Source organism: Oncorhynchus masou, chromosome 27 (assembly GCF_036934945.1).
Source record: "Oncorhynchus masou masou isolate Uvic2021 chromosome 27, UVic_Omas_1.1, whole genome shotgun sequence".
NCBI classification, from domain to species: Eukaryota; Metazoa; Chordata; class Actinopteri; order Salmoniformes; family Salmonidae; genus Oncorhynchus; species Oncorhynchus masou.
In genome coordinates, this window is record NC_088238.1 from 42,609,276 (window position 1) to 42,637,196 (window position 27,921).

The following is a 27,921-nucleotide window of genomic DNA, read 5'->3' on the forward strand; positions in this document are numbered from 1 at the left end:
TTCTACCCAATCTATGGATCTGTGCCAATATCTAGACTACAGGACACCCATAGCCTATGAAACACTATAAACCTCACGACAGATGAATCCTGTAGTAACATCACATCCAACAGAACACAGTGAATGGTACAGTAAGGACCACACTCCAGTGGGAAAATCACAGAGTTATGCAATAGTGGAACAAAAAGCACAGTTATGCAAAAGTACTTATCTTTTTAAATACATCAACTTTATTCTTTCATGGCATAACAAGACAAGAGCGATCACAACAACAAACATCTATAAGGGAACATGTATTGTGTAGTATATTGACTGATAAAATGCTACACCCCCCCCCCAGTACAATAATCCCTCATTACAGTAACCTAAGAACCAGGGTTGGGGTCAATTACATTTTAATTCTAGAAGTACAATGAAATTCCAATTCTTTTAAACACTTTTAAATTACAAATGTGGAATTTGGTTTACTTTCTGAATTGACCCAACCCCACTAAGAACAGCCATGATGTCTATCACAATGTGGGTGGAGAATATTATTTTGATCAGTCTGACTGCATGAACAATAGTGCCCCCTTTTTCTACTCTTAACCTGTCGATGGGACAAGATCGGATGGTATCCAAGCCGAATCCACCATCCGTTTCACTATCGTTTGAAGCATGGCAGGGTTAAGGTCAATTCAGAAAGCAAACCACATTCCAATTCCGAATGATCCACATTGAAAAGCAGGGAAGACAATTGGAATTCTAGTGTACTTCCTGAATTGATTGGAATTTAAATGAAAATTGATCTCAACCTGGGAGGGTGGATCTAGCATGGACACCAGAATCCAAGGGATGACTTTAAGACATTACAGAGCCTATTAAACACAAATATAAAAACAATTAAGGGTGAACACATTTAACACATGTAGATTGTCTGATTTGATAAAGAAAACAGGTTTAATTCCACTTAGCTATGTGAAATACAGAGACTGATTGTACTAGATATTCTAATTTGATGGGAATATTCATTTACAGTGACTAACTATTGACAGTAAACAGTGACTAACTATACTTCTTACTAAGAGATTAGGTTGCAACAAGAGTATGAGTGCTCAGAGAGGATGGTGAGGGGGTTGGGGGAGGGAGGGCAGGTTAGTGAGTGATAGATGGATTATTTTGTTACATTTTTATTAGATTTATTTAACCTTTATTTATATAGGCAAGGAATAGAAGGCAGTTGATGGTAAAAGCTATACAGCAACGTAGGCACTTGCAATTGATTCATAGCGTATAATTATTATTATTATGAAGTTAAAATAAGTCATTTTCAATCCCTCCATGTCAGATGGGAGGGATACATTTAATGGTCTTTGTCGACCCCTATGGGTACTGTTAAAGCCAGGCTGGGTGAAATGGGCTGAATTGTTTACGTGAGCTTTGCTGCCCCCTATAGGTCTACTCAGAAAACATATTCAACACAACATAGGGGCATGAAGTGGAAAGGCATGGGCAGTTGGATAACGTCCATCATTGCAGTACTAATGACAATTAAAAAAATAGTACATGTTTCAATGCATTTCAGATGCATTAACTAACTAGACTGGAGGTATGCTCAGAGATCTGATCACATTAGCCTTGCTTTAAAAAAAATAACCACTGTTCATTTCCTAATTTCATCCTCCTTTTGGACCAAAACATCTTGAATGGTCAGGGATAGTTTGGAGTGGATGATGAATTCCAATATATGTAGCACTGTCTTTTTGTTTGTGTGTGTGTGTCGCATTGCCTGGTCTAGTCAAATCCTTGCCAGTCACTCTGTTCAGAGTCATACTCCAGCTCCACTCCCACACAACGCACTCCTTCCAACAACATGGGTGTTCCATGGTGACGGTCTGGAAAACACAGAGAGAGAAACAGAAAATAAAAGGGGAGAGAAAGAAAAATAACCTAATGTTATTTTCATTTATCAGAAAGGGGTTAGTCTACAACATCAGACCAGTGCCAGTTCTCTATTACAGTGTGTTGCTAGTAAAGTGGAGCGAGAGAGAGGGTCAGTAAAGCCCAAAAGGATTTAAGCTGTGTGATCTGTTTCCCGGCCCCGTCACAAACACACACAACATCCCCTTCCCTCCTCTGCCTGCCTACAGACATTCATGTTCGGCTCCCCACTCTGTACCCACGTCCCAAAATCACACCCTATTCCCTATGTAGAGCACTACTTTTGACCAGGGCCCATAGGGCTCTGGTCAAAAGTAGTACACCAAATAGGTAGTAGGGTGCCATTTGTGATATTGCATGTGAATACAAACGCTCCCATCTACCCATCTAACAAGCTCCCCATTTATGTGCGGTTCACTATGTTTTACTCAAGTTATCACATTATTGAAGTCATCAGTGATGTTTAACGCATGCTGTTCAGACTCACCAGGAGGTGGCAACAGCACACTACTACATAATTGTTCTCAACCTATTGTCCAAAAATGAATTGTTAAGGAGCAGTATCAGACTCCTAGGCGCTAGCTTCTTAAGGTATAGGGGACGCTTGCGTCTCACTTGGCCAAATGCTAATAAAATTATATAAAAATCAAACTTTCATTAAAATCACACATGTAAGATACTAAATTAAAGCTACACTCGTTGTGAATCCAGCCAACATGTCAGATTTTAAAAAGGCTTTTCGGCGAAAGCATAAGAAGCTATTATCTGATGATAGCACAACAGTAAACAAAGAGAGTAGCATATTTCAACCCTGCAGGCGCTACACAAAACGCAGAAATAAAATATAAAAATATGCCTTACCTTTGATGAGCTTCTTTTGTTGGCACTCCAATATGTCCCATAAACATCAGTTGGTCCTTTTGTTCGATTAATTCCATCCATATATATCCAAAATGTCAATTTATTTGGCGCGTTTGATCCAGAAAAAAAAAACAGCTTCCAATTTGCAAAACATCACTACAAAATATCTCAAAACTTGCCCGTAAACGTTGCCAAAACATTTTAAACTACTTTTGTAATACAACTTTAGGTGTTTTTAAACGATAATAAACAATCAAATTGAAGACGGGTCTATGTGTGTTCAATACAGGAAGACAATAAACCAACGCTACTTTTCAAGTCTTGCGCAACTCTCAGTGTTACCCAGTTCCTAGATGGCCGTACCTCTTCATTGCACAAAGGAATAACCTCAACCAAATTCCAAAGACTGGTGACATCCAGTGGAAGCGGTAGGTATTGAAAACAAGTGCCTAATAAATATGGTTTCCCAATGAGAACTCACTGAACAGACAGAGACCTCAATTCTGAACGGTTAGTCCTCAGGGTTTTGCCTGCTACATTAAGTTACGTTATACTCACAGACAAGATTCAAACAGTTTTAGAAACTTCAGAGTGTTTTCTATCAAAATCTACTAATAATATGCATATCTTATATTCTTGGCATGAGTAACAAGAAGTTGAAATTGGGCACGCTATTTATCCAAAAGTGAAAATGCTGCCCCCTACTACTCTGCCTGCCTACAGACGTTCATGTTCGCCTCGCCACTCTGTACCTATGTCCCAAAATCACGCCCTATTCCCTATGTAGGGCACTAATTTTGACCAGGGCCCATAGGGCTCTGGTCAAAAGTAGTACACCAAGTAGGTAGTAGGGTGCCATTTGTGATATTGCCTGTGAATACAAACGCTCCCATCTATCCATCTAACAAGCTCCCCATTTATGTGCGGTTCACATCGTTTTACTCAAGTTATCACATTATTGAAGTCATCAGTGATGTTTAACGCATGCTGTTCAGACTCACCAGGAGGTGGCAACAGCACACTACTACATAAATTGTTTTCAACCTATTATCCAAACATGAATTGTTAAGGAGCAGTATCCGACTCCTAGGCGCTAGACTGTTAATTCAACAACACCTCACCATTGCCTTGCCTTGTTTGGGAAGACAATGACTAGTTGGCTACATTAAAACTAAACTGACACACCCAGAAATAACTGACATTTCGTTTGAATTGTTCAACTGACCATGTATCCCCTTTCCCATTTCTTATTTCGAAATGATATTATTAGAGAAAGAAGGGAGGTGGTTTTCAGCACTTGTGTACACAGGAAATTATGAGGGTTCACTGTACAGCGTGGTTCTCAAACCTCTCCTCAGGGACCGCAGACATTTCCCAATTTAAATTACCCCTTCAGAGCACATACAGCAAGATACAACACAAGTACTCATTTTTAGGACGGACAGAAGGTTTGTAATGGTTCCAAGATTGCGTAGCAGTCGGCCGTGTGTTGTGTTTGCCTTATCCCGTGTAAATAGACGTTTATTTTTTCTCGTATACATTTTAATCTCACTTTTTATCTACGAACTAAATATACTTTCCTGCAACCCACCTCACCCAATTTGGTACAGATCTGATATTTTTATTCCTTATAACTGGAACCTCCATCAGGAGCTAGCCAGCTAACTTACTACTAGCCTTTGTTAGCCACGGCTAGCGGTCTTCACCTTTTAGCTCGGACACCGCCAGAGCATATCGGACAGGTTCTCCCTACCACATCACCGGATTCCTGCCACTCTGGATCATTACACCGGATTATCGCAGCTAGCTAGCTGCTACCGATTGGCTACTGTTAGCTAACGCCTCTGTCCCGAAGCAAGCACCAGTTAGACTTGAGCTAGCCACGAGCTAGGCCCAGCTAATTCTAGGGCTACAATACCTCTTTTGCCAATTGGTTTGGACCCTTGTTTCTGGACCCCTTAGCTTTCTAAGCGTCATGTCGCCCACTTGCCTAGCCTAGTACTGACTACTGAATGGCTCCCTGACTCACCTATTGCTGTTCTTTGGACCCTATGATCACTAGGCTACACAGCTGATGTCCCCTGGACTGTTCCAATAACACAGTACCCCATTTTGTTTATCTGTCGGCCCCAGCCTCAAACTCAGGTCCTGTATGTACCCAACTGACCCGCTCTTCCCATTCATCGCCATTTACCCGTTGTTGTCTTAGCTTTCCCAATCAACACCTGTGACCGCTTTATGCCTCTCTCTAATGTCAATATGCCTGGTCTCGTCCTTATTGTGTTATTTCACTATAGAGCCCTCAGTCCCGCTCACCTTGCCTTAGATAGCTCTTTTGTCCCACCCCCCACACATGCTCACCTGGCTTAACACACTCCGCCAACCCTGATGTCCTAGCCGTGTCTGAATCTTGGCTTAAGAAGGCCACCAAAAACTCCATCACCAACTACAACATTTTCTGCCAAGATAGAACTGCCAAAGTGGGCGGGGTCACAATCTACTGCAGAGTTCTGTCATGCTATCCAGGTCTGTGCCCAAACAGTTTGAGCTTCTACTAAAAAGCCACCTTACCAGAATAAGTCTCTCACTGTTGCCGCTTGCTATAGGCCCCCTTCAGCCCCCAGTTGTGCCCTGGACTCCATATGCAAATTGATTGCCCCCCACTTATCTTCAGAGTTCGTACTGTTAGGTGACCTAAACTGGGATATGTTTAACACTATGTTTAACACAATCTAAACTAGATGCCCTCAATCTCACACAGATTATCAATGAACCAACCCCAAATCCGTAAACATAGGTACCCTCAGATATCATCCTGACCAACCTACCCTCTAAATACACCTCTGCTGTCTTCAACCAGGATCTCAGCGATCACTGCCCCATTGCCTGGGTCTGCGGTCAAACGACCACCCCTCATCACTGTCAAATGCTCCCTAAAACACTTCAGCGAGCAGGCCTTTCTAGTCGACCTGGCCCGGGTATCCTGGAAGGATATTGACCTCACCCCATCAGTAGAGGATGCCTGGTTATTCTTTAAAAGTGCTTTCCTCACCATCTTAAATAAGCATGCCCCATTCAAAAAACGTAGAACTAAGAACAGATATAGCCCTTGGTTTACTCTTGACTTGACTGCAAAAAAACATCCTGTGGTGTACTGCATTAGCATTGAATAGACCCCACAATACGCAATTTTTATGGGAAGTCAGGAACCAATATACACAGTTTGTCAGGGAAGCAAAGACTAGCTTTTTCAAACAGAAATTTGCATCCTGTAGCACAAATTCCAAAAAGTTATGGGACACTAAAGTCCATGGAGAATAAGAGCACCTCCTCCCAGCTGCCTACTGCACTGAGGCTAGGAAACACTGTCACCACCGATAAATCCACGATAATCGAGAATTTCAAGAAGCATTTTTCTACGGCTGGCCTTGCTTTCCACCGGGCCATGCTCTCCTTCCAGACTCACATTAAGCATCTCCAATCCAAAATTAAATCTAGAATCGGCTTCCTATTTCGCAACAAAGCCTCCTTCACCCATGCTGCTAAACATACCCTCGTAAAACTGACTATCCTACCAATCCTTGACTTCGGCAATGTAATTTACAAAATAGCCTCCAACACTCTACTCAGCAAAGTAGATGTAGTCTATCACAGTGCCATCGGTTTTGTCAACAAAGCACCATATACTACCCACCACTGTGACCTGTATCCTCTCGTTGGCTGGCCCTCGCTTCATATTCGTCGCCAAACCCACTGGCTCCAGTCTTTGCTAGGTAAAGCCCAGCCTTATGTCAGCTCACTGGTCACCATAGCAACACCCACCTGTAGCATGGACTCCAGCAGGTATATTTCACTGGGCATCCCCAAAGCCAACTCCTCCTTTGGCTGCCTTTCCTTCCAGTTCTCTGCTGCCAATGACTGGAACGAATTGCAAAAATCACTGAAGCTGGAGATGGATCTCCCTCTCCAACTTTAAGCATCAGCTGTCAGAGCAGCTTACCGATCACTGCACCTGTACACAGCCCATCTGTAAATTACCCACCCCCATATTGTTATTTATTTTTGATCATTTGCACCCCAGTATCACTACTTTCACATCATCATCTGCACATCTATCGCTACAGTGTTAATGCTAAATTGTAATTATTTTGTCACTATGGCCTATTTATTGCCTTACCTCCCCAATCTTACTACATCACTGTATACTGATTATTATATTGTGTTATTGACTGTACGTTTGTTTATCCCATGTGTAACACTGTTGTTTTTGTCGCACTGCTTTTGCTTTATCTTGGAGTTTCTCGCAGTTGTAAATGAGAACTTGTTCTCAATCTGGCCTACCTGGTTAAATAAAGGTGGAAAAAAAATAAGAAAAATAAATAAAAAGTGGTGTCTACAAGTTTTAGGTGCATGAAAAGTGTGCAGGTGATCAGATCTCACAACGCCTGGAGAAGTGTTTAACATCTCTCAGGAACCACACTGACATGATACAGAAATCTTCTGAGATCTACACATGCTCACGTCTCAAAGTACTGCTATATAATTTTGGTCGCTAAACACTTTTCCAGGCATTGCGAGATCTCCTGCACAGCATGACTGCAATGAAGACAACGTGGAACAAATTGGTTTTGTTATCATGGCTGTAACTGTAGACTTACCTGCTGCGGGGTGAAGTCCCCCTTGGTACAGATCTAGGATCAGGTCAATCCTTCCTCAATCCCAATCTTATCCAAAACAGAGTCTAAGGACAACTTCCCCCTACACTTACCCATGACGCGGGCTTGAACCTTGACCCCCACACAGACTTTCTCCTGGCTCTCACTGACCAGCATCAGCTCCTCACATAGCACACCCTCCTGGTGGGCCATGTACTCACACGTCACTCTCAGACCACCTGGGGAGGGGGGGAAAGAGGGGAGGAAGGGAGAGCGAGAGAGAGAAAGATACTTGTTATGACTGCAATAATTGTATTGTTTGTTGACTTTTCCCTCTATATTTTTTCTGTATTCTCACTTCTTACACTCAATTAAGTATGGTTGTTTCTCTTGAATGGGTAGAGTGGACAGAGATGCCAGACTCACAGGGCCAGGGGAGCGAAATGTCAACCAGAGTGTAAAAACTCTCTGGGGTCAAGCACATTAGCGCAGCTGGCCAACACTACAAATAACACACACACACACAAAAGTAGAAGGTCATGGTATCCCAGCAGATGGTGAAATGGAATGGCACAACAAACTAAAGTTAACGCTAGAACAAACCACTGTAGTGAGTAAGTGGTAATAAAAACCCTCATTACGAACTACAGAAACCCCCTGGGGGATGTTAGCAATCTTTCAGTGTTTCCTGTACATATTAGATGTCCGGCTACTATAAAGAATGACTGATATGAAGGTCTGGTCAACTGGAGAAAGATCAGTGGATTTCAAAAGGGTCTGGGTGTAGGGAAAAGGCTGTATGTTGGGGTTGGCCTGACAGCTACATTAAAACCGAAGCGTGGGCTAGTAGGTCGAAGTAGCTGGGGCTGGAGTCTGGGGTTAGATGGACAGGTGGGACCGGGACAAGGGCTGAGGCCGGCATGACCAAGACTTTGACATACCCTCTGCTACAGGAGTGATATTGGTGATGCAGATGTGCTGGTTGGGTACAGGAGCTGGACACACAGCCTTCCCCAGTGACGGAACCTCAGGGAGGTCGAAGACAATCTCATATTTGTGCTGGGTCTTCAGAAAACCAACCTGAAGGTGGGGGGGATGGACGGGAGACAGAAAAAGAGACTAATTCAGTCACCATACATACACAAATGCCCAGGAAAGGCATTTTCAAGCAATAAAAGATAGAGCTACCCTGTAAAGAAGCTTCCTATTTTGAACATGCACATTCTTAAGTTTCATCTGATGACAAAAATTGCTACAAAAAGAAACTTGCTTTTCTCTCTCTGATAAAAATCCTTTCTGGTTCATGTAATTTCATAAAAACGACAATGCAATTTAACAGCAGCAAAAAAGAGAGAGTGAAGATTAAAAAAAATATACAAATAAAAATGGCGAGCAAGCAAAAAAAGCTGCAAGAGAAGAGATGAGGGAGAAAAGAGCAAGCCAGAGGAAGAGAGGAGCCAGAAGATAAGCCTCAGCACTTCCAGTGAGTCTCGAATGCCTCAAACAAGCAACCCAAGCCTCAAATGCCCCTCTAGCAACGTCAAACAAAACACAGAACAAGTGAAGAAGATCGAGAGGGAAGAGTGTGAAAGAAACAACAAAACAAACCCAGTGCTTTGATTATACAGCTATGCAACGTATCGTCCATCTCCAACCACCCCACACACTACAGCCCACCACATCTGATCGACACAAGCCCCGGTTGCCAGTCGCGACTTTGGCTACGATTGGTCTACCCCCCCTCCCCCACCTGTTTCCATGGCAACCATGAGGTTCCTAGTGGGTAGATGAGAACTTCAGACGCACGGCACATTCAACCCTGCCGTCTGTCTGGTGGATCCCGCTACCCACACCAGGGCAGTGGAATAAAAGGACGGTCAGAACAGCACAGTCATACTGCCCAGGCCTACTGTTACTGTTCTGCAGAGACTACAGAGGTTCTCTGATCCACTTCAATGCCTGGTTCCACATCTACTTGTGCTGCATAGCCAACTTGGCAATTTGCAGCACAAACAGATGTGACCTGGCTAATGGCTCCTAAAACAGTCCCCCCCCCCAAAAAATGGGGCTAGCTACTAGCAAAGTATAGACTAGTTTAGTTTACTAGGATCCCCCTTAGCTTGTTGCTCATGCAGCAGCTACTCTTCCTAGGGTCCACTAGCTATGGAGCCCAGGAAATGTAGCTGAGTTTTTCTTGGACAAGTCACATGGTCAAGACAAACTCAGGGCCCTAACGTGAACAGTTGATGGTTGGAGGGCTATGGAGCAGGGAGTAAGGAGAGATCTATCTGGCATAAGTGGAACTGAACCTTAAAAACAGAGACCGGAAATTAGAAGAGATGAGAGAAAAGCCTGTCTCCTTCACTTAGTTGTCATACAGGGTAGTAGTTTATTAAAAATGGCAACACTGGCTGTATTGACTTTTTACAAGTAAAGAAGAGTGACTGTGGGACCACTAGAGATTTCGAAGGGGTAAGTTTCAGAGTATCCTGGCTCTCTGGGTGTGCCGTTTATGCCAACTGTTATGGTCATTGTCACGTCAGACATGTTAAATTCCCCCCCCCCCCAAAAAAATAACAAAACCCACCTTGACCATGAAGTTCCCATCGGGCTGAGGGATCACCATGACGACAGAGTCGTGGAGCTTCTCGTCAAAGTGGACATGGGACGGGGTGCCGGCGGCAGCAATAGCGGTGGTTGGCTCTTCTGAGAATCTGACGGCCCCCGCCTTTGCCGCAGAGCCTGAGGAGAGGACAACTACCTCAGTATACATAAACAACAGCGTTGACACACACACACACCTTCAGTCACAGTACACACACACTTTTACAGCACACCAACAAAAATCACACACTAATTGCAAGTCCCTCTGGTCCAACAGTTCACTATGCAAGCGATTTTCGTATGCCAGTGACACTCAGGAATAAGTTACAAAAATAAAATGGTTTTCTTTACAACAGAGAACAGTGCAACTTGAACATTTTGATTTTGTAATCAAACTTCTCTCTCTCCCTCCATTCTACATCCCAGACACATAAAAAAAATACATTGAGATGAAACCAAATAGAAAGTCTCTCATTCAGTCTGTAACTTAAAGGAATCAAAGTGAGGACAAAGACCCAGGGAGATCTGAGCTCTGTGTGCAGAAACAAAGACCCAATCTCCTCTAGGACAGGGGGTATTAATGACAGTGACCTGTCTCCCAGCTGGTGTTCTCTTGCTGTGTTTCTATGAGGTTCCCTGAACAATTCCTGCTTATCTGTCATGTGCATCATATTCATTCACACTGTCGCTCACACAGACACACTTCAGGCTTAATTCAATCAAGTCCACATTGTGGTTTTTCCCAAAACTAGAATCCCTTCAAATTACACGCATCCAAAGACTAACTGGATAATTGTAGTTCTCAGACTAAAGACGTAGTATGTGTGCATTGTAAACAAAGACATTGCATACGTAAACGTCGCCATTTAGGGGTTGGATTGAATTCCAGCCACTGTCTCCCAGGTCTTATTCTCTTGTCTCATGTTGCCTGTACACTTCCTGATTATCACTTCTTTAAATTACACACTTACTAAGTATTTGTATACTGTAGTGCTGTTATAACATAGGGGAGGGTGAGAGTGGGAGAGCCTTTACCATCTCCATGCCAATACCTCCCGTGTTGTTGCCACAAAGCCTCCGAAATCACAAACAACAAACTATTACAGGTTTGAGTACTGTGTGCTGTTCGATCAGTGAAAAGCCTGATTTTGGGGGGCTTTAATTTGATAGCAAACTTAAGAGCAGTGATGGAGCCCTTGGAAACTAAGCCCATAGGCCTCTAGTCAGAAGTAGCACACGAAGTACCCCTAACAGTAAATATTTTGTGTGGCCCCAGATAAGCGCACCTGATTCTACTTGTCAACTAATCCTCAAGCCCTTGACAAGTTGAATCAGGTGTGTTTGCCTGGGTTACAACAAAAGTGTGCGCTGTTTGGGGTACTCGAAGACCGGCGTTGGGAAACCCCGATCTAGGCAATAGGGTACCATTTCAAAAAAAGACAGTATAAGGGAGACTGATGGGAGCCTGATCCAGACATCGACAATGTCTGCCAACCCGAAGAAGAATAAAGAAACGTAGTAAAGGATTTAGGTTAAGGTTAAGGTTCACTCAGCTGCACCATGTTGAATTTGAACACACTTTTGAAGTACCAATTCTTGCAATGAACACCACATAATAGGGAAAACACACAAATATCAGCAACAAAACAAGGACGGTACTTACTCTTCCTAGCAGTAGCCATGCCAGGGTCAATCCTACACAGAATCCACCCGTCACAGCCTGGTCATCTATGGCCCAGCCTCAAAACAACCCTGAGAGAGAGAGAGAGAGACAGAGGATAAAGGACAGGATTCAATGATAAAGTATGAAAGCTGCCTCCCAAGTGGTGCAGTGGTCTAAGGCCACTAGAGATCCTGGTCCGAGTCCAGACTCTGTTGCAGCCGGCCGTGACCGGGAGACCCATGGAGCGGCGCATAATTGGCCCAGTGTTGTCCGGGTTAGGGAAGGGTTTGGACGGCAGGGATGTTCTTGTCCCATCGCACACTAGCGACTCCTGTGGCCGGCCGGGCGCAATGCACGCTGACACGGTAGCCAGGTGTACGGTGTTTCCCCCCCGACACATTGGTACGGTTGGCTTCCGGGTTAAGCGAGCAGTGTGTCAAAGAAGCAGCGCAGCATGGCTGTGATTGTGTTTTTCAGAGGACGTACGGCTCTCGCCCTTCGCCTCTCCCGAGTCAGTATGGGAGTTGCAGCGATGGGACAAGACTAACTCCCAATTGGATACCACGAAATTGGGGAGAAATACCTCAAATTTAAAAAAAATAATGTAAATAGCGAGAATCCATAGTTGATAAAGCCGTTTTGGACCTATTAATTAATGATATCTACCCATTGATTCTTGAAGAATATAAATAAAAAAGGCCTCATAAGCATAATAAACTGTCGTAACCCATCAGAACCCAAAACATGCACATGTTTTACACCAATGGTGTTCAAACAATGTAAATGTAAAACATACACTGTATAGCCGCAAAACGAGGGCCGGGACAATGCCAGTATCGCGGCAAGGAAACAAAACACAAAGTGGATTGAACTTTAGTTAAACAGCCCTAATTTATTTATTTTCCAAGCTTATAGCACGCAATATTTTTACATACAGCATGTTATTAAAAGGACCAAAGAGTTTAGTCTCCTTTGTGTGTGAATTTTGGCATCTAAAAAAAATAGTGATAGTTCTAACCATGTTTTGAGTACTATCATTTTTATATCGTGGATGGTCACTCCTTGCGTCCATAGCTCAGTCTATCAATTTAAGAGTGGTCACATTTGTCCCATACCTCAGCTTTTTACCAAAACAGAGGGGTGCCGCTTTGTTATTGGTAAGGACTCTAGCTTTAACACAAGTAGGGAGGGCAAGAAAGAAATAGCTAAAGGAAGAAAGGAAAAGGTGACGTAACAGTAATGAAATCAGGAAATAAATGCTTCTGAAAGACAAGCTAATATTGGTCTTTAATAAATCCTCGCCCCAGGTCACTAATTCTGCAGGTCAAACAACAGCACCCAGCTGTGTGTGCCAGGCTCCATCTCCAAGGGACTGTGACTTGAATTAAAGAAAAACAACAAACATTCAAAGAGGATTACATGTACACCGAGGAGATTCAGGTGGTTAATTACTACATTTTCAGGGAAACCTCTCTCACAGGTTTCTGTAAAAGAAAGCACAAAATATTACCCGAACAAAAACCAAGATAGGCAGGCTTCCTAAAAGGTTGTCGAAGGACGCAGCACTCTTAGTGATTGAAATTACGTCAAGTGAGGGTAATAGGGGGGTGCTGACATACTATGAAAATTAACAAGTTGCTCTGACTAACTGTATAACCACCAGCCTGAAAATAACTTAGGTAGGTTGAGGTGATCAATGACTAGCTTGTTTCACCATATTGCTTTTGCCTATTCTGTTGTTTCAGATCAGTCAGTAGCCACAGCAAGAGGTTGTTGCATTGTCCGTTGGGATTAGCCACTATTGGAAGAGTACCATAACAAGATGTGCTTATACAATGCACCTCAAAAAAGAAAAATAAGCATTGAATAATGGATTGTGTGAGTGATCGACAACAAACATTTTATATGCTATAGGCTATGTCTTGTGGCTAAGCTATTTTTATCATGGCAACAGAGGCCTGATACGTTCTAAAATGACTTGACTGCACCCTCACGAATTTAACCACGTGAACAGTGAGAAATAGTAACTCTGTCAGAAGTAAAGGGATCAAAAACCGCTAGAGGTTTGAACCCAGTTGTCATTTGGTTCAAAGATCCTGGGAAAGAAACAATTGAACACACTGACACTCCCTCCTTTTTATCCTGCAAAGAAGGAAGAAGCATCCATGAGGGAGGTGACTAAAGCAAGTTATTTTTTTACACCCAAATCTAAATTTATGTAAATGGAATGTTATCCAAGGGTTCAGACACCTTTTTTGTGATTACACATGAGAAACTTATGCCAAACAGCAAATCCCTTCCTCATCCTCATTGTGTAGTATGGGGGGCCCGAAAAAAACATGAACAAAGACCCAAATACGGCCTTTTAGAAACGGCAAAGCTCTCAGTATAGGGATGCAGGTTTTAAGATGTTGTACACATGAAATTGTGTCCTTACAAATTTTATCTGCAATGTTACATTCCCTTTTGCACTACTTGCGCCATTTCCCTTATCCAGCTATTCCATTCTCCGTGAAGCTACAGGTAACTGCCAAAAATAAAGGAAACACCAACATAAAGTGTCTTAATAGTGCGTTGGGCCAGAACAGCTTCGATGCGCCATGGCATAGATTCTACAAGTGTATTGAACTCCCTGTGTGGAAGCACCCCATGCTTTCAATATACTTTGTATCCCTCATTTACTTAAGTGTTTCCTTTGTTTTGGCAGTTACCTGTAGAATGGCCGGATCGATATTGCTCGAGTCACAACAAAATGGAATATTACACTGCAGATTAAGTTCAGAATGACACAGTTTCATGTGTACAACAGCTAAAGACCTGCATAACAATTTATTTTTCCTTCATAACAAAAACAGAAGATTCTCAACTAGAAGTAACTTAAAGTTAGCTAGCTAGCTAGTTAACATTACAATCCCGTACTGAACTTTGAAGGCCATCAGCTAAATCATATAGCTATCTTTTAGTATACACACAGTCAAACAATTTCAACCTATGCCATGGTAGTCACTGCTAAACTGGTAGCTACCGTCAGCAGAGTAAACATGTTTGTTTGTTCATTCTATCTTTGACTGACGTTAGCTAACTTAATGTTACCAAATAAAGAGCATCTCAATTTGGTAGCCATCTCTTCCACCTAAAAATATAATTGTTGATATAGCTAAATCACTCTCTGTGTGTTGGTAGCAATGATGAATGTGTATAACATTGTCTGTGGTTAGTTAGTTGGTGCTCAGAGTCTCAAGCTGGCTAGCAATGTTGCTGCTAATTTAGTGATGCTAGTTAGCTAAACAGCAAGCTGACAATATTGAAATGTCCATGTTAGCTATGCTTAGTCTAAGACATACAACAATGCACAATTTAACCACCCCACTAATTGTGTATTTTGTTGTAGGTGGTACAGATTCTGATTCCACAAACATGCGCTTCCAACCCCTAGTGCTGCACAAGGTGGAGGTATATTGGTCAAAATATTTACAAGCTGATGATGGTTAAGATGACACAATTTACAGTAAGCACGGAATAAACATGAAATGGTATGGGTCGCGGCCTAAAGTGGGTCACCGACCTGTTAATGGTCTCAGACTACTTGTATAATTATTTCATTAATTACTGGAATTGATTTGGCCAAGTACAACTGCGCTCTCTGTTTAGCAGCGGTGTCCCTGCTCAGTTTGGCAGCTGTGCAAGTGGGCAGGAGATGCCCGTGTGCTTCGCGGTTTACCGGATATTTTTTCTGCAGTTTTCTTGAAGATCACTCCACGACCCACACACTGCAGCAGCGCGATCGTCAGCTAGCAAGGCATTGTTGTCATTTTATAACAGGTGATGATAAGCAGAAATAAGGGAGTACCATCTCTCATAGTTGTCAATGTAAGTTTCTCTTTCAAACAATCCCCTTGTACCCAGCCAATAGCTAGCTAGCTAACGTTAGCCAAAGCAAGCTAGTTAACTACTAATACACTGCTCAAAAAAATAAAGGGAACACTAAAATAACACATCCTAGATCTGAATGAATGAAATATTCTTATAAAATACTTTTTTCTTTACATAGTTGAATGTGCTGACAAAAAAAAAAAAAAAAAAAAAATGATCAATGGAAATCAAATTTATCAACCCATGGAGGTCTGGATTTGGAGTCACACTCAAAATTAAATTGGAAAACCACACTATGGGCTGATCCAACTTTGATGTAATGTCATTAAAACAAGTAAAAATGAGGCTCAGTAGTGTGTGTGGCCTCCACGTGCCTGCATGACCTCCCTACAACGCCTGGGCATGCTCCTGATGAGGTGGCGGATGGTCTCCTGAGGGATCTCCTCCCAGACCTGGACTAAAGCATCCGCCAACTCCTGGACAGTCTGTGGTGCAACGTGGCGTTGGTGGATGGAGCGAGACATGTTGTCCCAGATGTGCTCAATTGGATTCAGGTCTGGGGAACGGACGGGCCAGTCCATAGCATCAATGCCTTCCTCTTGCAGGAACTGCTGACACACTCCAGCCACGAGGTCTAGCATTGTCTTGCATTAGGAGGAACCCAGGGCCAACCGCACCAGCATATGGTCTCACAAGGGGTCTGAGGATCTCATCTCGGTACCTAATGGCAGTCAGGCTACCTCTGGTGAGCACATGGAGGGCTGTGTGCCCCCCCCCCAAAAAAATGCCACCCCACACCATGACTGACCCACCACCAAACTGGGCATGCTGGAGGATGTTGCAGGCAGCAGAACGTGCTCCACGGCGTCTCCAGACTCTGTCACGTCTGTCACGTGCTCAATGTGAACCTGCTTTCATCTGTGAAGAGCACAGGGCGCCAGTGGCGAATTTGCCAATCTTGGTGTTCTCTGACAAATGCCAAACGTCCTGCACGGTGTTGGGCTGTAAGCACAACCCCCACCTGTGGACGTTGGGCCCTCATACCACCCTCATGGAGTCTGTTTCTGACTGTTTGAGCAGACACATGCACATTTGTGGCCTGCTGGAGGTCATTTTGCAGGGCTCTGGCAGTGCTCCTCCTTGCACAAAGGCGGAGGTAGCAGTCCTGCTACTGGGTTGTTGCCCTCCTACGGCCTCCTCCACGATGTCTCCTGATGTACTAGCCTGTCTCCTGGTAGCGCCTCCATGCTCTGGACACTACGCTGACAGACACAGCAAACCTTCTTGCCGCAGCTCGCATTGATGTGCCATCCTGGATGAGCTGCACTACCTGAGCCACTTGTGTGGGTTGTAGACTCCGTCTCAAGCTACCACTAGAGTGAAAGCACCGCCTGCATTCAAAAGTGACCAAAACATCAGCCAGGAAGCATAGGAACTGAGAAGTGGTCTGTGGTCACCACCTGCAGAACCACTCCTTTATTGGGGGTGTCTTGCTAATTGCCTATAATTTCCACCTGTTGTCTATTCCATTTGCACAACAGCATGTGAAATTTGTCAATCAGTGTTGCTTCCTAAGTGGACAGTTTGATTTCACAGAAGTGTGATTGACTTGGAGTTACATTGTGTTGTTTACGTGTTCCCTTTATTTTTTTGAGCAGTGTATTTCAATCATAAGCAACAATACAAATGAACATGAAAAAAATGATCAGGCCTACTGTACATCTTACTGTAGAAATGATTGCTGAAAACAAGTCTAGGTTGGAACTGTTGTTAAAATACAAGTAATCATGTTTATTCTGACCTGGAATAAACTGATTGAAGCAAAAAAAACAGTTCTGGGCTGCTCATCTACAGCAGGAAAATGTCTCCTGTCAGACTGAGAAACAGTATATGTTATGACCATTTTGGCACTACATACAGTACCAGTCAAAACTTGACACACCTACTCATTCAAGGCTTTTTCTTTATTTGTCCTATTTTCTACATTGTAGAATAATAGTGAAGACATCAAAACTATGACATAACACATGGAATCATGTAGTAACCAAAAAAAGTGTTCAACAAATCTAAATATATTTGAGATTCTTCAAAATAGTCACCCTTTGCCTTGATGACACCTTTGCACAATCCTGGCATTCTCACAACCATCTTCACGAGGAATGCTTTTCCAACCGTCTTGAAGGAGTTCCCACATATGCTGAGCACTTGTTTGCTGCTTGTCCTTCATTCTGCAGTCAAACTTATCCCAAACCATCTCAATTGGGTTGAGGTCGGGTGATTGTGGAGGACAGATCATCTGATGCAGTGCTCCATCACTCTCAAATATCCCTTACACAGCCTGGAGGTGTGTTTTGGGTCATTGTCCTTTTTAAAAACAAATGAGTGGGACTAAGCGTAAACCACATGGGATGGCGTATCTCTGCAGAATGCTGTGGTAGCCATGCTGGTTAAGTGTGCCTTGAATTCTAAATTAATCACTGACAGTGTCACCAGCAAAGAATCCCCCACCATCACACCTCCACCTCCATGCTTCACGGTGGGAACCACACATGTGGAGATCATTCGTTCACCTATTCTGCATCTCACAAAGACACAGCGGTTGGGAACAAAAAAACTCAAATTTGGACTCATCACACCAATGGACAGATGTCCACTGGCCTAATGTCAATTTCTCGTGTTTCTTGATGTCCTTTAGTAGTGGTTTCTTTGCAGCAATTTTATCATGAAGGCCTGATTCACACAGTCTCCTCTGAACAGTTGATGTTGAGATGTGTCTGATACTTGAACTGTGTGAAGCATTTATTTGGGCTGGTAACTCTAATGAACTCTAATGAACTTATACTCTGCAGCAGAGGTAACTCTGGGTCTTCCTTTCCTGTGGCGGTCCTCATGAGAGCCAGTTTCATCATAGTGCTCGATGATTTTTGGCAACTGGACTTGAAGAAACTTTCAAAGTTCATGAAATTTTCCGCATTGACGGACCTTCATGTCTTAAAGTAATGATGGACTGTCAGAAGGAAAGAAATTCTACAAATTGACTTTTAACAAGGCACACCTGTTAATTGAAATGCATTCCAGGTGACTACTTTATGAAGCTGGTTGAGAGAATGCCAAGTGTGTTAAGCTGTCATCAAGGCAAAGGGTGGCTATATGAAGAATCTCAAATATAAACTATTTAGATTTGTTTAAGATTTATTTGGTGACTACATGATTCCATATGTGTTATTTCATAGTTTTGATGTCTTCACTATTATTCTACAATGTAGAAAATAGTAAAAATAAAGAAAAACCCTGGAAAGAGTAGGTGTGTCCAAACCTTTGACTGGTACTGTACCTATGCGAATAAGGCATCTCAACTCTGGCATACTTAAGAAACAAGTGCAGGCACAATCTCAATGCTGAGCATGACCCCAGGTTGCGCTGTCAAATGCAGATAGTCTGGGTAGCCATTTGATTAGTTGTTCAGCGGTCTTATGGCTTGGGGTAGAAACTGTTAAGGAGCCTTTTGGACCTAGACTTGTCACTTGCCATGTGGTAGCAGAGACTAGGGCGGCTGGAGTCTGGACATTTTTTGGGCCTTCCTCTGAGACCACCTGGTATAGAGATCCTGGATGGCAGGAAGCTTGGCCCCAGGGATGTACTGAGCCATACGCACTACCTTCTGTAGTGCCTTGTGGTTGGATGCCAGGCAGTGATGCAACCAGTCATGATGCTCTCGATGGTGCAGCCTTATAACTTTGAGGGTCTGAGGACCCATGACAAAAAATGTCAGTCTCCTGAGGGGGAATGGGTGTTGTCGTGCCCTCTTCATGACTGTTTTAGTGTGTTTGGAACATGAGTTTGTTGGTGATGTGGACACCAAGGAACTTAGAGCTCTCGACCTGCTTCACTACAGCCCATTCAATGAGAATGGAGTTGTGCTCGGTCCTCCTTTTCCTGTAGTCCACGATCATCTCCTTTGTCTTGATCACATAGAGGGAGAGGGTGTTGTCCAGGCATCACACTGCCAGGTTCCTGACCTCCTCCCTATTGACTGTCTCATTGTTGTTGGTGTTCAAGCCTACCACTGTTGTGTCATCAGCAAACTTAATGATGCTGTTGGAGTCGTGCTTGGCCACGCAGTCGTGGGTGAATAGGGAGTACAGGAGGGGACTAAACACGCACCCTGAGGAGTCCCAGTGTTGAGGATCAGCGTGGCAGATGTGGTATGGGTAGGCAACAACACCTGTGGGCAGACCGTCAGGAAGTCTAGGATCAGGTTGCATTGGGAGGTGTCTAGTCTCTTAGCGATGAGCGTTGAGTGCACTATGGTGTTGAGAACGGAGCTGTAGTCAATGAACAGCATTCTCACATAGGTGTTCCTTTTGTCCAGTTGGGAAAGGGCAGTGTGGAGTGCAATAGAGATTGCGTCATGTGTGGATCTGTTGGGGCGGTAAGTGAATTGGAGTGGGTCTAGGGTTTCAGGGATGATGGTGTTGTGAGCCATGACCGGCCTTTAAAAGGACTTCATGGCTACAGACGTGAGTGCTATGGGTCGCCTAGTCATTTAGGCAGGTTACTTTGGTATTCTTTGGCACAGGGACTATGGTGGTCTGTTAGAAACATGTAGGTATTACAGACTCGGTTATGGAAGTGAAGACACTTGCCAGTTGGTCAGCGCATGCTCTGAGTACAGATCCTGGTAATCCATTTGGCCCTGCAGCCTTGTGAATGTTGATCTGTTTGGAGGGTCTTACTCACATCGGCTACGGAGAGCGTTATCACACAGTCGTCCGGAACAGCTGGTGCGCTCATGCATGCTTCAGTGTTAATTGCCTCGAAGCAACCATAGAAGTAATTTAGCTCGCTGGTAGGCTCCTGTCACTGGGCAGCTCGCGGCTGGGCTTTCCTTTGTAGTCTGTAATATTTTGCCAGCTTTACCACCCTCAAAGAGCGTCAGATCCAGTGTAGTAGGATTCACTCTTAGTCCTGTATTGACGCTTTACTTGTTTTTAATTTTTTAATTTTTTATTTATTTTTACCTTTATTTAACCAGGCAAGTCAGTTAAGAACTATTCTTATTTTCAATGACGGCCTGGGAACAGTGGGTTAACTGCCTGTTCAGGGGCAGAACGACAGATTTGTACCTTGTCAGCTCGGGGGTTTGAACTCACAACCTTCCAACCTTCCGGTTTCTAGCCCAACGCTCTAACCACTAGGCTACCCTGCCGCCCCCCATGGTTCATCAGAGGGCATAGCGGGATTTCTTATTAGCGTCCGGTCTACATCTGTGTGATGTGATCATTTAATTTATTCCAGGTCAAACTGAAAATTATTTATTGTATTTTAACAGCTACAATTCCAACCTAGACAGATATGTAAGAGTGTTTTTAAATTGGGAAGAATAAACATGAATTCCTATTTATATGGGTATTTCCAGTGGTGTAAAGTACTTAAGTAAAAATACTTAAAAACAACTTAAGTAGTACTTTCTGGGGTTTCTGTACTTAACTTTTTTTTACTTCACTACATTCCTTAAGAAAATATTGTACTTTTTTACTCCATACATTTTCCTTGACACCCAAAAGTACGTTACATTTTGAATGCTTAGCAGTAAAGGAAAAGTCAAATTCACATACTTATCAACCGAACATCCCTGGTCATCCCTAATGCCTCTGATCTGGTTGGAGTGTGCCTGTGGCTTTCCGTAAATAAATAAAAAACAAGAAAATGGTGCCATCTGGTTTGCTTACTATAAGGAATTTCAAATGACTCAAACTTTATCTTGATTCTAAAGTATTATTTTCAAGCAAATACCTTTAGACTTTTACCCAAGTAGAATTTTACTGGGTGACTTTTACTTGTGTCATTTTCTAAACTCAGCAAAAAAAGAAGCTTCCTCTCACTGTCAACTGCAATTATTTATTTTCAGCAAACTTAACATGTGTAAATATTTGTATGAACATAAGATTCAACAACTGACACAAACTGAACAAGTTCCACAGATGTGTGACTAATAGAAATGGAATAATGTGTCCCTGAACAAGGGGGGGGGGGGGGGTCAGTATCTGGTGTGGCCACCAGCTGCATTAAGTACTGCAGTGCATCTCCTCCTCGTGGACTGCACCATATTTGCCAGTTCTTGCTGTGAGATGTTACCCCACTCTTCCACCAAGGCACCTGCAAGTTTCCGGACATTTCTGGGCGGGAATGGCCCTAGCCCTCACCCTCCGATCCAACAGGTCCCAGACGTGCTCAATGGGCTTGAGATGCAGGCTCGTCGTGGCCATGGCAGAACACTGTCATTCCTGTCTTGCAGGAAATCACGCCCAGAATGAGCAGTTCACATGATTCAGTTCTGCTACAAATTACAGGCAGGGAAAGGAATTATATTTCTATATCTATAATCCACTCCAAGAAGACCAGGCACCACACGGTGTTGTCTGTATACACTATTGTACGGTTTGAACAACAGTTGAACCGTGCCAGCATAACGTCAACATGAGGATAGCTGAACATGCGTGCACATATCTTGCCTAATAGAAAGAAATATGGCATAACTCTCAACCTTTGCACAGTAACCAGGCGATACAAATTAGTCTAGGTATGGAAGCAGACAGTGGGTACCTTCAGCCATGTCTATCAGGCATGCTTAGGCAAATATTTTTTTATAGTACAACCAGCTTCAGTTGTAGAGATTTTACAAAAGTTAATTGTAGTGTTGTTTCTCCTCACTGCTAGTAAATGTATTTTGCTAGATATGCAATATGGAATCCTATCTTGCGTCATGCCTAGAATTTTGTGAGATTGTGATTATGACCTTGGGTGCATTTCAACCAATGTCAACCTTCATAAATGACGTTACATAGCTAGCTGGTAAAATTATTTACAGTTGCTGATGTTACCTGTTTGCTAACAAGTTACAAACTGAGAGGCGTGGCTAACTAGCTAGCCAACTCCAGTCATGTGCTAACTTTTGCTGGTAAACCTAGCTTTGGGTGGCTGGTTGTAACATTGTAGGTTGCAGTTTAGTAGCTAGCCATAGCTACAACTAAAAATAAGAGGTTTCACAATCGAGATACAAATCGGTGATCTTTTGTAAAACCACTATTTTTAGTCATAGATATGGCTACTGGTAGTTGTGTACCTAGCCAGCTAAATTAGCAAACAGAAAAATACATAGATTTCCCCCCACTGTATCACAGTATTATATAAGCCAGCAATACACCATATCGGTTTGAGTAGATAACTTGGTGGCTTGCAGGAAAAAATAACTAGCTAGGCAAATGCATGTCATCTGCCCTCTTGGTGCTGGTATCGGCTGTAACATCAGCTGAGCTTCTAACGTGAGATAAATCCAAATCTTTGTTTCGAATCTTCTTCGCTATATTCCGGTAGAAACATGTATGGTTGAATGTCACCATGTAGCTAACAGATGCTCCATCGTCAATATTTGTGTTGATGAGAGGAATCACTTGAAGCCATTGTGTTCGGTCAGATCTTTCCATTTTGCCCAAAGGATTGTTGTTCGTGTCTGCCTCCTTTTCAACAAAAAAAGCACAGCTTGGGGGTGGGACAGGTGCCAGGGCATGAAGCACTGCCCAACACAAGTTGTAGTTTTTCAAAGACAGGAAAACATGTGTATGCTTGAATACTTAGCAATGAATCCATCGATAGGAACAACAAAAGTCATCTAATGGCTCTATCAAACAATGAAAACCATATCTACACCCAACCTGTAATGTGATCAGTACAACATAGAGCCTTTGCGAAATGCCACAAAGCAGGACAACATTCATTTAATCAATACACCAGAAGTCATCATAGGGTGTATCATTCAGCGCTCAAAGCTTTGACCTCCCTTCCTCCTAGGTAATTGTGTGTGAAACATCTCACAGTCCTAGAAATGCCTCAGACATGATGAAAACAAGCTCAGATTCCCACAGGGTGAAATGCCCCTTTAATTCTCTGTACTGGCCAACGATTATAAAGGCAATTCTGATCCAACCATAAATTCATACATTGTGCCCCTGGCCTGAGAGGGTGGAAGTACAATATGTAGCTAGATGTAGAAGGCTAATGTTAACTAGCTAATGTTGCCCATGAAAGGAAGTTGGGCTAGCGAGCAAGCGTCCAAGCCAAGTAGCCTAGGACAACAAAAAATTAAATGTGTGTACTGTATGAGAGTCAGAAACCGTTTTAACAAAATGAAAGAGAGGAGGATGGAATTGGTGTTTCTCTACAAGTAGGGTGAGACAAAAAAAAATGTTTTTTACTCATACACACAATATTTAGTTCATGTTGATTGGACAACATTTTTTTGGTATCTTTTAGTTGTCACTGTATTAGACTAAGCATATGTAATTGGATTATGTTGAAAATGTTGAAGTTTAAATGGTGCTGGAATAGTGAAGGCAGCTCCTGTTGTCTTTGCTCTCCAGTTTTGTGATGAAACACAGGTGTGGTTGAACTCATTCAGCCACCGTCTTCTTATTTGCTCGGCCTTAGTTCACAGGCCTCGCAACCGCAATATATAGGCCTAACAGTCAGTGGTGTAAAGTAAGTAGTCAGTGTACTAAAGTCAAAAATAAGTCAAAATCCTTTAAAGTACTACTGAAGGCGTTTTGGGGGGGTATCTGTACTTTACTATTTACAGTGCATTCGGAAAGTATTCAGACCCCTTGACTTTCTCCACATTTTGTTAAGTTACAGCCTTATTCGAAAATGTATTAAATTGTTTTTCCCGCTCATCAACCTACCCCATTATAACAAAGAGAAAAGGGTTTTAGACATTTTTGCAAATGTATTCAAAATAAAAAAACATACCTTATTTACATAATTATTCAGACCCTTTGCTATGAGACTCGAAATTTAGCTCAGGTGCATCCTGTTTCCATTGATCATCCTTGAGATGTAGAACTTGGAGTCTACCTGTGGTAAATTCTATCGATTGGACATGATTTTGAAAGGCACACACCTGTCTATTTAAGGTCCCACAGTTGACAGTGCATGTTAGAGTAAAAACTAAGCCAAGAGGTAAAAGGAATTGTCTGTAGAGACAGGATTGTGTCGAAGCACAGATCTGGGGAATTGTCCCAAAACAATTCTGCATCTTTGAAGGTGCTCAAGAACACAGTGGCCTCCATCATTCTTAAAGGGAAGGAGTTTTGAACCACCAAGACTCTTCCTAGAACTGGCCGCCCAGCCAAATTGAGCAATCGGGAGAGAAGGGCATTGGTCAGAGAGGTGACCAAGAACACGATGGTCACTGACAGAGCTCATCCCTAGTGCCTCTGATCTGGCAGACTCACTGAACACAAATGCATCGTTTGTAAATGATGTCCGAGCGTTGGGAACGCACCTGTGGCTATCTGTACATTTTAAAAACAAGAAAAAGTGCCATCTGCTTTGCTTAATATAAGGAATTTGAAATTTATACTTTTGATACTTATGTATATTTTAGCAATTACATTAACTTTTATTTATTTATTAACTAGGCAAGTCAGTTAAGAACAAAATTCTTATTTACAATGTTGGCCTTTCACAACTTTCTATTTGGCATCTATCTATACCTTTACTCAAGTATGACAATTAGGTACTTTTCCCACCACGGATCAGATTATAGCAAACACAATTTGAACAACACTTAAATTGTAATATGCTGGGGGGGCTTGGATTGTGATTTTTACCCCCACACACCGCTACTGCTTATAGCTGACTAATACAGTATTCCATTCAAACCAATTTCATAATGGGATAGATGTAGGGCCCAGGACCGAGTTTGGGAAACCCTGGCCTAGAGCAGATACACTTCAAACACCGACAAGCCTCATTGCGCAAAATAGTATGCCGTATCATCTGGATATGTATGGAACAAAAGTTCAATATTCACCTTCTGTTATCATTTCTGTCAAGCCGTTTACGCTCACAGTTTGACGCATATATTCGATAAATCCAACGTATGCACCACATCGAACGAACTGCAGCTGCATCTGCAACGTAATGCTGCAAGGCAAACGCAGCGTTTCATTGGAAATTATTGTAATTCTGGTGTACCAAAATCCAAAATTACTGTCGGTGTGTTCGAAGTGTTTAACAAATCACCTACGCTACCTGTGGCTATCGTGGGTTCTAAAAAGGCTTTCTCTCACTTGAAATAAGTTTAGTCTACTAGTTAACTGAACCTTTTGGTAGATTTACGTACGTTAATGTGCATTTAGTTAACTGCAACAGTAAAACAAAATATTGTATTTGTGTACAAAGATTAGTTTATAGTCTGATATTTCTATAATATGCGGCTACGTCCTGAAACGAGTTTGCGACTGTTGTCTTGACACGTGCTGTCTCTTCGGACTTGGGAGTTCGACAGTGCTGAGCAAGTGGCAACCATAGAATTACTAATTTAATATAGGATCTCTAGGGTAGCAAACTCAGTTTGGAAATAATTATCATCGTATTTTGGTCTCCAAGAACTCACCTTGTAAATTCTGCAATTGAGGTTAAATGCGCACACAGTGCAGTTAGTGTCCTTGTCGGTTGTGTCCAAGTCACTGAGAGACAAAATAATATGGGACCTCAAACAACGAAGAAGGATGAGCAGATAACGCATACACTCCACTAAACTACGAATAACTCCCCTTTCGCCGGATTTCGACTGGTGCCAACTTCCGCATTTGTCACGTGGTTTTCAATCCAATTCAGGAGATAGTAGTAGCTATGATATACAGTAAATTACAGCGTTTGCCTATGTTGTTTATGTATGTATACGACCATACGTTTAATTCACACAAATAAAGTCTACACTAAGAACTATCAAAGGTGCATCGGTCGATAAAGTCTTTCCAACCACCTACATTAATTGTATTATGTCGCCCCTTTGTGGCCGCTTCTTGAAGCTGACGTGAGGATGAGATTCAGCAATTTGGAGGACAGTGGAAATTGATAAAAACCAACGCGTCTCTAATCTCATCAGGGTTTTATATAGTGATGGGTGGTTCGCGAATATGTAAACACAGCCTGCAGCTGCATTTACCTGACAATCTGTCAATTGTCAAATAAAAATAATCTCGCTCGTTTGTCCGTAATAATCTCATCATGTAGGCTATCTGTGCGCCCTAGCCAACAGCGCTATCTGTGTACCCTTTATCTGCGAGTTGTTGGCTCGAGCGCACATGCCAATACCAGAGTGGGCACAATTGCTATATAGCACAACATTTTCAAGGAAACCATTAGTAGCGTTGAAAATATGATGGAAACACATTTCACTTGTATTTTTTATTCGGTACAAATTGTTTTATTTTTAACCATCACTCCTGTGTTCCAATGGCACGTTGTGTTAGCTAATCCAAGTTTATAATTTTAAAAGCCTAATTGATCATTAGAAAACCCTTTTGCAATTATGTTAGCACAGCTGAAAACTGTTGTTCTGATTAAAGAATCAATAAAACTGGCCTTCTTTAGTCGAGTTGAGTATCTGGAGCATCAGCATTTGTGGGTTTGATTACAGACTCAAAATTGTCAGAAACAAATCACTTGCATGTTGAAAGCATGCATGCTGACACGGTAGCCAGGTGTACGGTGTTTCCTCCGACACATTGGTGTGGCTGGCTTCCATGTTAAGTGGCATTGTGTCAAGAAGCGATGCAGCTTGGTTGTGTTTCGGAGGATGCGTGGCTCTCGACCTTTGCCTCTCCTGAGTCCGTACGGGAGTTGCAGCGATGATACAAGACTGTAACTACCAATTGGATACCATGAAATGGGGGGTAAAATTAGAACATTTTAAACTTAAAATAAATTGATATTTGTCAAAGTAGCCACCCTTTGCCTTGATGGCATGGCATTCTCTCAACCAGCTTCACCTGGAATGTTTTTCCAACAGTCTTGAATGAGTTCCCACATATGCTGAGCACTTGTTGGCTGCTTTTCCTTCACTCTGCGGTCCAACTCATCCCAAACCATCTCAATTGGATTGAGGTCGGGTGATTGTGGAGGCCAGGTCATCTGATTCAGCACTCCATCACTCTCCTTCTTGATCAAATAGCCTTTACACAGCCTGGAGGTGTGTTGAGTCATTGAACTGTTGAAAATCAAATTATAGTCCCACTTAGCGCAAACCAGATGAGAGGGCGTATCGCTGCAGAATGCTGTGGTAGCCATGCTGGTCAAGTGTGCCTTGAATTTGAAATAAATCACAGACTGTGTCACTAGTAAAGCACCCAACACCATCACATATCCTCCTCAATGCATCATGGTGGGAACCACACATGCAGAGATCATTTGTTTATCTAATTGGCAGGGTAACCTAGTGGTTAGAGCACTAGACTTGCAACCAAAGGTTGCATATCCTCCTCAAACCAAAGGTTGCAA

General features: G+C 42.7%; 1 protein-coding gene across 2 annotated transcripts; it reads right to left on the minus strand.

The window, feature by feature from the left end:
- Window positions 1-207: 207 nt before the first annotated feature.
- LOC135516209 (adipose-secreted signaling protein-like) lies at window positions 208-26,204 on the minus strand. Of its 2 annotated transcripts, XM_064940330.1 has the most exons (7): window positions 26,033-26,204; window positions 11,704-11,792; window positions 10,024-10,178; window positions 8,378-8,516; window positions 7,550-7,675; window positions 6,604-6,699; window positions 1,788-1,874 (listed from the first exon to the last, which is right to left on the minus strand). In XM_064940330.1, exons 2-6 carry the CDS (start codon window positions 11,720-11,722, stop codon window positions 6,632-6,634), a joined length of 507 nt encoding a protein of 168 aa, XP_064796402.1. In that variant the 5' UTR covers window positions 11,723-11,792; window positions 26,033-26,204; the 3' UTR covers window positions 1,788-1,874; window positions 6,604-6,631. The 2 variants fall into 2 exon arrangements, with proteins under 2 accessions (XP_064796401.1, XP_064796402.1); XM_064940329.1 differs by lacking the exon at window positions 6,604-6,699 and having other exon boundaries at window positions 208-1,874.
- Window positions 26,205-27,921: the final 1,717 nt, after the last annotated feature.

Excerpts from the sequence above, each read along its gene's own strand:
- LOC135516209 (XM_064940329.1), bottom strand. Across the intron at positions 7,676-8,377 it reads TATCACTCCTGTAGCAGAGG|GTGGTCTGAGAGTGACGTGT; the intron begins GTATGTCAAAGT and ends CCCCCTCCCCAG. Across the intron at positions 1,875-7,549 it reads GGTTCAAGCCCGCGTCATGG|ACCGTCACCATGGAACACCC; the intron begins GTAAGTGTAGGG and ends TGTGTTTTCCAG.